At 41.9% G+C, this 14,189-nt stretch overlaps 1 protein-coding gene across 5 annotated transcripts in view; it reads right to left on the reverse strand.

The window, feature by feature from the left end:
• The window catches only part of LOC122542284 (myocardin-related transcription factor A-like), a 200,812-nt gene that overhangs the window by 30,348 nt on the left and 156,275 nt on the right, over positions 1-14,189 (reverse strand). For all 5 annotated transcript variants that reach the window (XM_043679873.1, XM_043679871.1, XM_043679876.1 and 2 more), the window contains 4 exons: positions 14,128-14,183; positions 13,103-13,178; positions 8,831-8,992; positions 1,201-1,373 (listed from right to left, as the gene is read on the reverse strand). In XM_043679873.1, coding sequence (XP_043535808.1) covers positions 1,201-1,373; positions 8,831-8,992; positions 13,103-13,178; positions 14,128-14,183 — 467 coding nt within the window. The remainder of the gene's footprint in view (positions 1-1,200; positions 1,374-8,830; positions 8,993-13,102; positions 13,179-14,127; positions 14,184-14,189) is intronic.

The raw sequence follows: 14,189 nt of genomic DNA on the forward strand, positions 1-14,189 counted from the left end.
TCTGTACTCTAATCTATTCACAGGTCCAAAGGCCACAGACCTGAAAAGTTGGCTCCATTTCTCTCTTCCCACAGATGTTGCCAGACCTCCTGAACATTTTTCACACTATTTTTAAATTCAGATCTCTGGCATATTTTGCTTTTGCATTGCTGCAGCAGAAATTAATTATTGATCACCAAGGTAGAGTAACATTCAGCAGCTACAAGCATCTCTCGCATTTACGTTCCCACCACATTGCTGCGAGGTTATTTTTATTTTACAGCAGCACCAACAGCTGCCTGTAAGTGGCTTCCCCGTTGGTAGGTATTCAGTAATCTAAAACTCCCACTGACCTTCTCTTGGCAGCAGTGCTCTGTGATCCTCCATGACCTGCCATCAGAACCACCTCCTCTGTGAAGAGGGAGCTAGGGAGGCAACTTTTGACACTACTCACCCAGGAACCTCGAGTGAAAGCAAGGAACCAGCTCAATATGAAAGGCCACCTCAACCACGAGGTGAAAAACATTTTAGAAGCAATGATGCCGGCCACAGCTGAATAGCTCACCAAAAGGCAATATAAGCAAGAATAGATGCACAGAGGCCAGTTGCCAGTCCATGTAACTTTACACAGGATAAAGTGAAGGAAACAACAGCAGCACTTAAATGGGCACTTAGGAGTACAGAGCTTGACTACTGCTCTTAAAAATAAAGACATGGTTAAAGCTTTTCAGCTTACACTCATCAGGACAGAATTGCAAGAATACTACATCTCAAAAAGACAATTAATATTGCACTTGGCAAGAATGCCAAACTACATTGTTGGTTTCCTTTGAAATTTAGCATTCTTGCAATTCTGTCCTGACAAGTGCCAGATGAAAAACCTCACAAGCACATCTCGTTCTTTCAGCATTCTCAAGAGCAGTATTGTTTTGGAGCTTCCTCCGCACCATCTTTCTGCCTGGTGGACGGTGCCAACATTTGATGCATAATCGAAAACAGTGTTGTCTTTATTCAAGTCATTTGGCCCTGCCAGCAAACTGCATGCTTAAATAAACAGTGAAGTATAATCCACAGATTCCAACATTTTTACATTCCAGAAATAAATGAAAGACTTATCCCAACAGAAGAGATCACAAATCGAAGTCAAGTCAACAATGATAAGTTGATTTTCTATATCAAAACGTAATTTAGGGAGCTTAGTCGAAACCGAGTGGTCAGTACCTGGGTTGAACAAGAAAGAAGGGGATGGTATGGATCAATAGATCTTGCTTCTGTGGGGGATGGCAATGACCCCAATGACTCTTGGCTTCCTGGCTGCTCTGGTGAAAGGGCATCACTGCTGTCTTCATCAAACGATGAATTGTCTGCCAAGGCAGAGTACGGCACATGATTATCTGTGGGAGAAATTGCAACCACACTACATTAACAACTGGGCAGGGAAATTAGTTTCTTTTGGGATCGACTCCCCTGCACACTGACAAAAATTACACCCACAAACATCAAGCCGTCACCCCAGCCATTGAAGGCAGCTCTCCTCTCAATCCAGGCCACCTTAAAAATCAAAGAGTGCTTGGCCATGCAGTAAGATCACTTGATTCAAATCAGTCCAGTCAATACAGCTTGAAGTACAATCCAACAAATTCAACAATATTTATTGTTTCAGGAATTTAAATGGCACGGTGACTAGGTGGTTAGCACCACTGTCTCTCAGCGCCAGAGACCCAGGTTCGAATCTACCCTTGGGGGACAATGTGGAATTTGCACATTCTCCCTGTGCCTGACTGGGTTTCATCCAAGCACTCCAGTTTCTTCCCTCATTCCCAAGATGTGCAGGTTAGATGGTATGGTCATGTTGCATTGCCCGTAATGTCCAGGGATATGTAAACTAGGAGGGTTAGCAATGGGTAAGGCAGGATGACAGGGATAAGGGTAGAATCTGGGTGGGATGCTCTTTGGAGGGTCATTTTAGACTCATTGAACTTTCTTCCCTGCACTCCAGAGCCCCTTGCTCTCAAACTTGTGATTCAGTGCCTGGAGATCTGAAAGCACTCTAACTTGGGGCTTCATGAGGCTTCTCTCACAATGCCAGCAGCATTACCACCAGCGACTTCTTATTCCCACTCCATTCCATCATGCGCCTACTCAGTCCCGTTCCCATCAATGGAATCTCCTAGGAGAGGCAAATTACAAACACACTTAAAACACCAAATTGGACTGGAAAAGCCTGACTTTCTAAAGTCACTCTGAGAAGTGCGTGCAAATGCAAACAATACCTCAAATAGCAGCAATGGCTCACTTCAGTTTGGAATGCTATCCTGAAAGAACAGAGTACAGAAGACGTTCTCACTCAAGACTGTCACAATCAATAAAGAGTTCGTGAATGGCAACTCATTCTACAAGCATTTTCACTGTTGCAAATGAAAACAGGTTCATTGGGATTTTTTGTTTTTATTAAATTCTTCCAATTTTACTTCACTTGTTGCTGTCAACATACTTCACAACAACTTGGATTTTATATAGCACTTGATAAAATGCTATTTTGGCAGAGCATGTTCTCACAAAATATGACATTGAGCCACATGACAGGAAAGCTTAGTCACAGAGGTGGGTTTTAAGGGGCAATAAAAGGGAGGAGAGAGGCGCAGAGCCACAGAGGCTCTGCACATTTCAGAGCTCAGAGTCTAAGGCAGCTGAAGACATGGGAGTGATGAGCAAGAGGTTAAATTTGCAGAAGTGCAACAATCCAGGGTCGTTGCATGGCCAGGAACAATCAATCAATCGGATACAGGGCAGGGTGAGACCACAAAGGGACTTGCAATCAAAGGTTGAGGATTTTAAAATCAAATTTCTGCCATCACAGTATCAACAGCCCATTAAGTGAACAGTTTTAAACAATGAAAGGCCACCTTAAGACCAGGCTACATTTAATCAGCCTCTATTCTTCGAGTTGCCCAATTCACTGTGGAACTTGGGATTGCACTAGACTAAAACTAGATAAAATGCCAAAGATTGACTGTCCTTTCACTATAAGGGATTGGTCAACCAACAACCATCTATAAACATGTGGTTGAAAACTAAGGTGACATCTAACAATGGACTGCTGGGGACTGTGGCCATGCTCACTCAAATATCACAACTCTCCTTGCCATCTGTAATGCAGAATTTTAAATATACAAAAAAAAAACCACAAAAATTGAACTTCACAACCTAAACAACAACAAACACTGCAGTCCAACTGAACACCAAGTGAAAAGGTCAGTGAGAATATTTCACCTCATTTCCAATCCTATACGGTTTCACACATTTCGCTTGCCAGATCCATATCTGACAGTGCCTAGGTTAATATGGAAATATCCGAAATAAACGATGAAAGCTTTACTTCCTGGATTTTGACGCCCACTTAAGATGAAGGATGCTCAGTGTTGGGGAACAGAGCATCTTCTTGTTTAGGGACATAGCGAGTTGGGAGTACTCCAAGGTCAGGTATAATGGAGCCACACCTAGAATAAAATTCCTCAAGCTCAAGTGAACTTGGCAGCTCTCTGCTGCTTTTCCCATTTAAATTTTGAGAGCCTGGAGCTTTGGAAAGGATCAACTCAGCACCAACTACTCAATGATAGGTTAGGGCTGCAAGCACAGTCAGCATGTGATGTTCACAAATTAACACAAACACACATTCACGCTTAATTCATGGTGAGAAGAGCTTCACGGTGCATGACTAGGAAAGGGAAGGAGTATATCTCTCTGCACCACTCTGCCTCTCAAACTTAAAATCTTTTTTGACAAATGGACAGCAGTAATTTGAGGATGTTTATGAATAGAATCATACGCACAGGCATTGTACTGGGAGCTAATTTCAGCTTCAAGTATGTGTGAATTAACATCTGACCTGAATCCATTCCCAACGGGCCTTGTTTGCTTGTGTTAAATATAATATCGTGGGAGGCAAGGTGTCTGAGGGGCAATGAGTTACAACAATGAGATCATAGCGGTGCACTATGCCAGAATGACCGAACAGGACAAACCAGGAATTGGCACACAGCACATCACAAACATCTCCCTTGGTATGACCCATTCTGTGTTCAGTATATAGCTTTGAATGACACTGCACTGGCTGAACAGATTGATAGGTTGCAGTTATTTCCTACCCACAGTAAGCAATGTTATAAAATGATGCATAAATATGTCAGATAAGCATCCAGTTCCAGTCCAATAGACTTAGAGTACGAAAGCAATACAAGGGGATTGATCTTCATCTTTGGGATAGTGACAAATTTCTTCTTCAACTCTCAAGAAATTAGTACTACTGGAAAAATCACAAGAAGAACGAGAGTTTGGCTAGCGTGGGGCAGAAACAGAGCGAAAGACTGCTACTAATTGGGTTGATCTTTCAGCAAGCTGAAACAGGCACAATGAGCCAAATGACCTCGTTCTGTGCTGTACACTCTTAGGATTTGTCACGTTGCACAGTCTTCTTTTACATGTCGCCTGGAATCAGAAGCAAACTGTATCAAGATTTCAACAATGCTGCCTTGTTGCAGTTTAAAGAAAAATCAGTTGTCAAAAAACAAAGGGTAACATTTGAAGTTGCTCCATTTAACATTCTAGAACTCTCCATTAGTCATCAACTCTAGATTGCTGTGTTTCAGTTTATTTAGAGTTGTATAGCTGTGCAGCACAGAAATAGACCCTTCGGTCCGAATCATCCATGCCGACTAGATATCCTAAACTAATCTAGTCCCATTTGCCAGCACTTGGCCCACATCCCTCTAAACCCTTCCTATTCGTGGATTCAGCCAGATACCTTTTTTTAAAGAAAAATCAGTTGTCAAAAAACAAAGGGTAACATTTGAAGTTGCTCCATTTAACATTCTGGAACTCTCCATTAGTCATCAACTCTAGATTGCTGTGTTTCAGTTTTTAGAGTTGTAGAGCTGTGCAGCACAGAAATAGACCCTTCGGTCCGACTCATCCATGCCAACTAGATATCCTAAACTAATCTAGTCCCATTTGCCAGCACTTGGCCCACATCCTTCTAAACCCTTCCTATTCGTGGATTCAGCCAGATACCTTTTAAATGTTGTAACTGTAGCAGCCTCCGCAACTTCCTCTAGCAGCTCATTCCACATGTGCACTACCGTGTGTGTGAAAAAAGTTGCCCCTTCGGTCCCTTTTAAATCTTTCTTCTCTCACCCTTAAACCTATGCCCTCTAGTTTTGAGCTCCCCTCCCCTGGGAAACAGACCCTGGCTATTCACTCTGTCCATGGCCCTTATCATTTTATAAACCTCTTTAAAGGTTTCTCTTAGCCTCCAATGTTGCAAGGAAAACAGCCCCAGCCTATTCAGCCTCTCCCCTATAGATCAAACCCTCTAACCCTGGCAACATTCTTGTGAATCTTTTCTGAACCCTTTCAAATTTAACAACATCTTTCTTACAACAGGAGACCAGAATTGAATGCATGCTTTTTTAATGATTTTTGTTTGGCAGTGGGGTCACTGGCAAGGCCAACATTTGTGCTGAGCAACCTTCTCAAATCAGTGCAATCTATCTCTTGTAGGTACCTCCATGGAGCTACTGGAAAGGAAGGTCCAGGATTTTAACCCCAAAAGGATGTTAGCGAGCCAGACAGATGTTTTGACAATTGGACAGTTTCATGATCACCATTACAGACATTCTTTCAACTCTGAATAAAATAATTTAAATGCTGCCATGTGGAGATTTGAACCCTAGTCCCTAGAGCATTAATTAAGCCGAATCTCTGGGTTGTGAATCCAATAACATTACTATTATGGTACTGACCCCTTGTATATGGATAGGTATAAGTTACTCAGAAAGCATGACTGTTCCCTCCTCCATTATACTACCCACTAAACGACAATACACTACCTCCAAGCTCAATAATAAGTAGCATGTTTGTTCTATTGAGATAGCGGCATAGGGGCATTGTGCTGTCCAGGTCAATACTCCAGAGTTGAGAGCTCCAATTCCACCATGCCGGCTGTTAGAATTCAAGTTACTGCATATACTTGATTTGGAGGCGCCAGTGTTGGACTGGGGTGGTACCTGGAGGAGGAAAGCTAGTGCTTCCAAATAAACCTGTTGGACTATAACCTGGTGTTGTGTGATTTTTAACTTCGTATGTACTCGAGTAATAGTTGCTCTCATATAAAAGTCAACACCCTATTTTTGGCCAAATAACCTGGAATTTTCCATATATCTCATATAAAGGTTGACCGTTGTTCTTCACAGATGACAGATTGTTTACGAGTCAGTGTGCCGACTGCCACATCCCGCTCCAGCTTTCCAGTCTGCCGGCTGCTCCGCTCGCTCCCAGTCTTCCAGTCCGTTGGCTGTTGTGTTCCGCTCTGGGTCTTCACAATTACCATAATTATTTTCTTTGTTCATTTAGAGACCAGTTGGGCGTCTGCTAATGACATGGTATGAATTTTGACAGGCATGAATTTCCGCCCCTCAAAATAGTATCCATGTAATAGTTGACCCAATAATTTAATTGTAAAAAGTAGTCAAAAAAAAATTTGACTATTACTCAAGTATATATGGTAAATTAATGAATAAACCTGTAATATAAACCTTGCTTCAGTAATAATGAAGTTATTACCAACAGTTGTAACAACAATCCAATTCACTAATGTTTTAGGGAAGGAAATCTACCGTCTTCACCCAGTTTGGTTTACATATGACTCAGATCCACAGCAATGTAGTTGACCCTTGATTGCCTCCCGACATCGCCCATCAAGCTATTCAATTATACCAAACGGCTACGAAACAGACTGCAACAATTTAAGTTGGCAGCTCACCATCATCTTTGAGTCATGTAGGGCTGACAGTGATGGCAGGCCTTGTCAGTGACACCCACATCCCATGAAATAAAGAGAGAAAAGCTGCTGGATATATGTAATTTGGACAATACGGGAACAAACAAGCAGCGACAAATCTATAAGATGATTTTTCAATGGACAGCATAATGCCAATGTGCTTTTCAAGAAACTGTAGACTGAAATGAGAAAGAACTGCTTTAAAAAAAAGATTTAAAAGGGTGCTGCAGTTTTGAAAAGCAAGCGACCTGATAGCCATGGCATGCATCGTAAATAACTGTTCAAACAAGCAGTCATTGAAATTTAAGTTGCTGAGGGTGATGTACTGCTAAAGCTCGCAACAGTAATTCGATTGGTCTATGGACTGGTGACCAGTTATTGATGACAAAGACCTTTGTTTGTCAGCAACTGAGAGACTGGGTCTTGGATAGCTGAACCTCTTGGAGCTGGGACAAAGTCAGAGAAAGAGAGAAGCATTCAGTTCTTTCTCAGCTGGGGATCAGTCTCTCTGTTCTCTGCAGACAAAACCAACTTTAAACCTGAAGAAAACCAGTTTCTGTCCTACAATAGTTGTTGTAAACTGGTGGTTTTTTGATTGAGAAGTCAGAAACCTTTTATAAGTGAACTGAGCACCTCGTGACTCTTAGCAACCAGCGTAAGTATCTGAAGACAGACAATTGAAGCGTCAGGCTGGCCAGCAGTAGAATCATAAGGATAACCTCAACAACAGAATTTAAGAACAAAGACTACTGAACTGTCTTTCCCAGCTGCCCAAATTTTACCCTATTTGTCTGACTGTCTGTGAGGGATTAGAGTTTATAAAGGGATTAGAGTTTGAATTAATTGTGATATATGCCAACAGTTTATTACTGTTTACCTGGGGCTAGTCTAATTACTTATAATAAACTAATTTTTTTTTCCAAATACAAACTACGGCTGTGATTTCTACGAACCACAGTCTGAAAGTCAGATAAATTGGGGAGCTGTGCGTAATTTGTAAAGTCTTTAAGTTTGTAACAAGCCAGAATAGCAGGGTATGATTTCCAGCACACTACCCAAAGTGAGGTGTAACAAGATCAAAAGCTGGTTTGATTCCCAAGGGAGCACACATTGAGCCTGGGCTCACCAAATTTCACAGTAGGTTCAGGCAATTTGGTATGGCACCTGAGTGTTGCCCAGGGTCACTGTGTGGGCGGCATGGTGGCACAGTGGTTAGCACTGCTGCCTCACAGTGTTATATTAGAGCTACTGATTGAAATTAACTACAGCACAACTGACTTCAGTGTGGCTGGGCTAAGGGAGGGTGAAATCCTACAAAACAGGGAGATTTCTACTCTTAAATCATTACCCTACAAGGGGTCAAAGCACCTACATGTTTTATATTGTGAAAGGATGGGATCAGATAGGGATTGGGCACCACAGGAATGATGAAACTGCTCCTGTTTGCTGTCACAAAGGCAGAATTTCCATCTGAATGACATGATAGAAGTGTAGGATGTAGAACCACAGCCCAAGCAGGTGCTGGGAGCCTGCCTCACGGGTCTGCAAAGTGAATTCTCTGCCAAGACTGAAAACTTGAGAAAAACATTCGGATCCTAGTAAAGTTGCACATGCCATGACCCAACAGAGACTCAGTCAGAGCTTTCCAATAAAGGCATTTTTCTTTTGCCTCAGTGTTGTCTCCTTCCTCCCAGAGCATCCAGCCATCGGGGCTTGCCAGTTGGAGACAATGTGGAGCCATGTCACTTGCCCATCAATCCAGCTCGATGTGCTCAGTATGAGTCACCACAGAAAAACCTCTGAATTTCCTTCCCCTTCCTCAAACATTGACAACTACTGAGGGACGTTGTCTCATAGCAGTCAACTCTAGAAAGATAAAACATATACCTTGATGTGATCACACCTGATGACTACTGAAGAAAAATAGGAAGAGGAACAAGAGAGTTATACTGTATCTTTACAAAGCAGCTGACAGATATGGTGCATTTACTAAAATAGTTGATCCACACTCACCTATGATGGCCTCTTTTACGCTGGAGTCCACTGGAAGGATGTTCTTCTCCACCAACTCCATGGGGCCAGGCCGCTGGGCAATCTTCTCATTCAGGTCGTCAGCTAGCCGTGCCCGCTTCAGCTTCATCTGAGTGGCTTGGAGGGAGGGCTCTGCCGAAGTTTCTGCAGGACATCAGGATGTACCCAGTCAATTCAATCTACATTTAGTACTTTGATACTTTAACAGCTCAAACTGGGATCGAACGCAACATTTACATCCTTTGGAAAAAAATTATTTCTCATCTTCAATCTCCAATCCCCTCTCTCAAGACAGGCATTGTAATAGGCAAGAAAATATTGGGGGTCGGGGGGGAACCATTTCCAGATTTTCACCTGCATCCAACCACTTGAAAACCAGTAAAACCATAATTGAATATCTCCACCTTGAGTCCACGCTGGGTCTGGGAGCTCACTAACTGGGGAACAATGGGTATGGATTTGCATCTTTGCCATGCAGGCGCTGGATGGCTGAAACTGAAAATGCTGGCAATGTTCAGTAAGCCTAGTAATACAGAGAAAACAAGTCAACATGAACTTTGTTTCTCTCTTTAACCTGAGATGGTGAATCTGTGAAATTTGTTGCCTCAGAGGGCTGTGGAAGCCAAGTCATTGACAACCTTCAAAACAGAAATTGATATGTTGCTGATTAGTGAAGGGATGAAGGGTTACAGGAAGAAGGCAGGAGATTAGGATTGAGAAACATACCAGCCACGAGCGAGTCTGGTGGAGCAAACACAATAGCTCGAAAGGCCTAATTCTGCTTCACATTTAATGGTGACAGACGCTGCCAGACTTGCTGAGCACCTGCAGCGTTTTCTATCGCTTAACTCTCTATCTCACCACCTGCAAACGTTGGCAATTTCTTTAAGCGAGCGCTCTGGAGTATAACTGTGTACAAATCGCATGTGCCATTCATTCTCTCCAGCCTAGTCATGGACCTAAAAGTCTAAAACTTTGATTCACTGGTCCAGAGATTTCTGAAGTGTAAATCAGATGTAATCGGTCAGAATCCTAACAACTTTGCCCTTTTGTTGTTGCATCCTGCTGTGGCTTAGGACACTTTTGCATTCTTCTTATCCTTAGCAAACCAACTATACTGCTCCGTCCTTGTACATCAACTTGCGATCCCACTTGACATCCATAATTGCGATTTTGCTTTAACAAGAGACTTTCTATTATTGCAAATATAGCCTCATGTAATGTCAGGATAAACAAATATGACCTTTCATATTAGATGCTAAGGCACAGTTTATATTTCAGCTTTTCTTTAAAGAGAAAAGTGGATTATGTTGAATTGCAACTTAATCCTCTGTATATGATTATGAAACCAACAGCTGTACACCATTGTAAGAAAGTTCAGATAACAGGGGCATGTCCAATGTGAGGAATTTAGGATGTGAGGATCTTGTTTACTCCAAGGATAACAGTTGCTGAGGAAGTTACCAACGAAAGTCAAATGTGTGAACAGGTTTGTGGATATTTCGACACATTCTTGCATGGAAAGGGAGCAGAGATTTGGGCTGGAAAGGTAACTGCAGTGGGTCAGAAAGAAACAAACTTGTTGACTTGAATGGCCTTTTGAAATTAAGAACTCTTTATTCAACACAGGCTGCTTCTGCCAGGACATTTGAGCACAGGGAACACAGTCTCACAACATGACTATTCAGCATGAGGTACTTCTCTTTTTTTTAAATCTTGCTTTCACATCCAAAACCACACAAGGGTTGCAGAGTATAATAGTTTGTGGGAGGCAAGTGTTTCCAATTCACTTGTCGTCCTGTTTGAAATGTTAAAGGCAGCTATACAGTGCAATGTCAACCTTCCATGTCAGTGCAGTCCTGCTGGGCCACTTTCCCTTTGATATTTGCCAGCACACATCTCATCAGCAATGCAGAAGTGCATGTCAACCACTGTCTGCCAACATCTGAGAGCAACTGTTGAATGAGTTACTCTTCACAACTGGTTGCGGTTCATCCCACTGGACCAAGCAGACTGTGCAAATTCCTTGGCTCTAAAATCCCTTTCAGTTCAATTCATTTCAGCTGAGCTTAGAGCAGCATCAACAAAAGGACAATGTTATAGAGAGCATGGCAGGGTATCAAGACAGGAATACAGGGCTCAATCATGTAGCAGTGGAGTATCTCATAGCCCAACCCTGACAAGACCGCCGTGGGAACCCATCAGCTCAGAAACTTGTGTTGTGACTTGTTGCTGGTGCATGGTATAAGGAAACGGGGCATCTGGGACCTTGATGAACAGCAGACAAGCAAAGTACAAGAATCACAATTTCCTGGCAAAGTTCAAATCTCTTCTGCGGTCACGCAAGAGGACTTTGAAAACTGGCAATTTTTTAAAAATAGCCCTTCTCCATACGTGCACACGATTACATTCACATGTGCAACCGAGACTTGAGACCAGACTGACGTAACTGGAAGACAGGACCCAGAGCACGTTGCTTTGTTGAGCCTGAAGCGATTATGCACAACATCGTAATGTGCACCTCATGCTTACATATATGAGGAAGTTAGAAGGTGACATTGCATGTGGTTCCAACGTCTGTGCTGGAACGTGGAGGATATTCCAAGTCCAGGTACACAGAGCAGGTAACAGGCTCCAATGACTCGGAGCAGCTTGGGACACATTTACCTCAGAGAAGCCCAATACTGAGTGGTTAGGTGCACTTACTGAGGCATGAAACTGGGTGGGGTTGATGAAAGACCAAGTGCCTAGTGGTATTATTGGTAGTCTATGAATCCAGAAACTCAGCTTATGTTCAGGGGACCGGGGTTCAAATCCCGCCATGACAGATGGTGGAATTTTAATTCAAGTTTTAAAATCTGGATCTAAGAACCTACTCACGTCCGTGAAATTATTGTCAATTATCAGAAAAACCCACTTGGATCACTTAGGTTCTTCCAGGAATATAATTTGCCATCCTTACCTGGTCTGACCTACATGTGACTCCTGACCAACAGCAATGTGGTTGGCTCTTAACTGTCCTCTGGGCAATTAGGGATGGGCAATAAATAGCAACACCCACATCCCACAAATGAATACATTTTTGAGAAATTGTCTCAGCATTTATTAACAAATCAGTCCAATGCGATGAAAAGATTAAGAAAGAAAGAGATGAACGATTGAAAATAGTAAATTGAACTTGTAAAGAACGAGAAGCAAAAAAGGAAATTGTGGAATGAAGGGGGATAAAATAAACAGATGATAATTTCAAAAGCTACCATTTTAATTTATAAAAACAATTTATAACCTATCCATGATTATGGCCGAGATGGATTAGCTTTGCATTATCTTAAAGTGGTCACCAAACCGTTGATTACCAGCCTTTTTCTGTGGGGTAATTAATATTGAATTCCAGCAAGTTCTATAAATAATGATTAAGGGTCTGATTTTGTTTCAGCAAAACAGACAGCTGAGGGACATAAATCAAGCAGCAAGTTCGAGAGATTTGCAACTCTGGCTGAATGACTTGAATTCCACCCACATCCCCTCCCCATTTCCCTGAATTTTCTGGCTAAATTTGACGTCAACATCATACTTCATTAACACATCATCACTTTTCCAGCAAGATCTTGCCAGATTTTTTTTTTTAATTTCCACTCGGTTAACTCTGAAAAGCAAGATTAACTTTAATGTACAGCTCATAAAGCAAACAATGATGGCTACTCCTCGAAGTGGCTATCATGTGCAGAGCCTCAGTATTTAAAGTTCAACTAAATTTTCGTTGCCAAACCTATTGGTTGGACAAACACTTAGCTGCTACACTGCAATTGGATTCATTGCTGCTCATATTCAAACTACAGAGGAACCTCGATTATCTGGCAATTATTTGAATTTCAGATTATCCGGCCAGGATCGCAAGGCTAAACTGTGTTATCCAGCATTTGATTATCCTTACATTCAATTATCTGAACAAAATACTCCCCGGCTGTGTCGTTCAGATAATCGAGTCTCCTCTGTATACCAAAATCCTCCATAGCAGTGGGAGGTGGCGGTGTTGTGCTGTCTCATTTGTTCAAATTTTCAACTGATCCACAGCTTCAATATCATTGCAGCATCCATCACACAATCTTACATGGAGGCCTAATATAAAAACAAAGTGCTGGAGAAGGTCAGCAGCTCTGCCAAACTTAGGACCAGCTCTAAAGAGAAGTCCTACTGGACTCGGAACATTAACTTTGAGCATTCTGAGTTTCTAGGGAGCCGGACGGATCCTACCTTCAAGTATGTGCATCCTGACCAACTCTGCTCTCTCCGGACGTGAACGGATCTTTCTTTTCAGATAGTCCTCAGTCTGCATTTTTCAAGAAAATACAAAGGATTATGTCAAGAATCCAGGAGACTGAGAATGTCAGAATGCGGCACTCATTGCAGTGAAGATAGGAAACAATCGAGAGAAAGCCACTCATTCTAGTTACAATCACTTACAATTTACTTATTCAGATGTACAAAGCTAGACAGAAACTCAGACTACAGCTGAGCATTACAACGACCTCCCCCCACCCCCCAAGCCCTGTGGGCAAGTCTGCAGACTGAGAAAAAGCACTGAACATTTCAAATTTTTACATTCAATTTTGAGCGGTCTTTCTTCAGTTAAAATGTGGATCACAATGGAAGCAGACTAATAGAATAAAGTTACTCCCAACGTTCAGATATCCATCCATTAAACAAGAGGTTATCACCACAAATCCAGGTGGAAACTGAGTCCAGAACTTAAATCTCCAAAGTCTACTGTACTGTTTTTTTTAATTCTAGAAAGACTGACCAGAATTTTCCAATAGCCCATATCACAAGTAGGAGCCATGCAGCAAGCTAGATTATAAAATGCACAGCCCATGGCTTTCCAATAAGTAGCCTTGTCGGTACAATGGGATTTAGAATATCCTACCCAATGCCACCTCAGCTCCTGACTGGGTTACATTTTGTTTTAAGCAAAAACATTAATTCCCAGTCAAAAGCTTAAATACAATTCTATTGGCAAGAGAGAGAGTTTTAAATTTGAATGCACACAATCATTACCATTTACTGCACAAATATATTTGACAATTTTTAAAAATCTATTGTGATTTTTTTTTAAGGTTTGGGGATGCTTTCCAACAGTGACTTTTACAAGAAGGAAGGGTCAATTCTCCAATATTTATTTTCTTCCTTGTACAATTGCTCCTTTAGGTAGATCAGAGGCAAAAAAAAAACTTTCAGAGAGGAAGGAGCAAGATTTACATATCTGTGTTAAAGTTGCTTACCCGTGCCCTCTCCAAGCTTCTCCTCTGTTCGTGAAATGCAGCAGGACTCTTCAGAGCTGTAA

Source organism: Chiloscyllium plagiosum, chromosome 39, assembly GCF_004010195.1.
Source record: "Chiloscyllium plagiosum isolate BGI_BamShark_2017 chromosome 39, ASM401019v2, whole genome shotgun sequence".
NCBI classification, from domain to species: Eukaryota; Metazoa; Chordata; class Chondrichthyes; order Orectolobiformes; family Hemiscylliidae; genus Chiloscyllium; species Chiloscyllium plagiosum.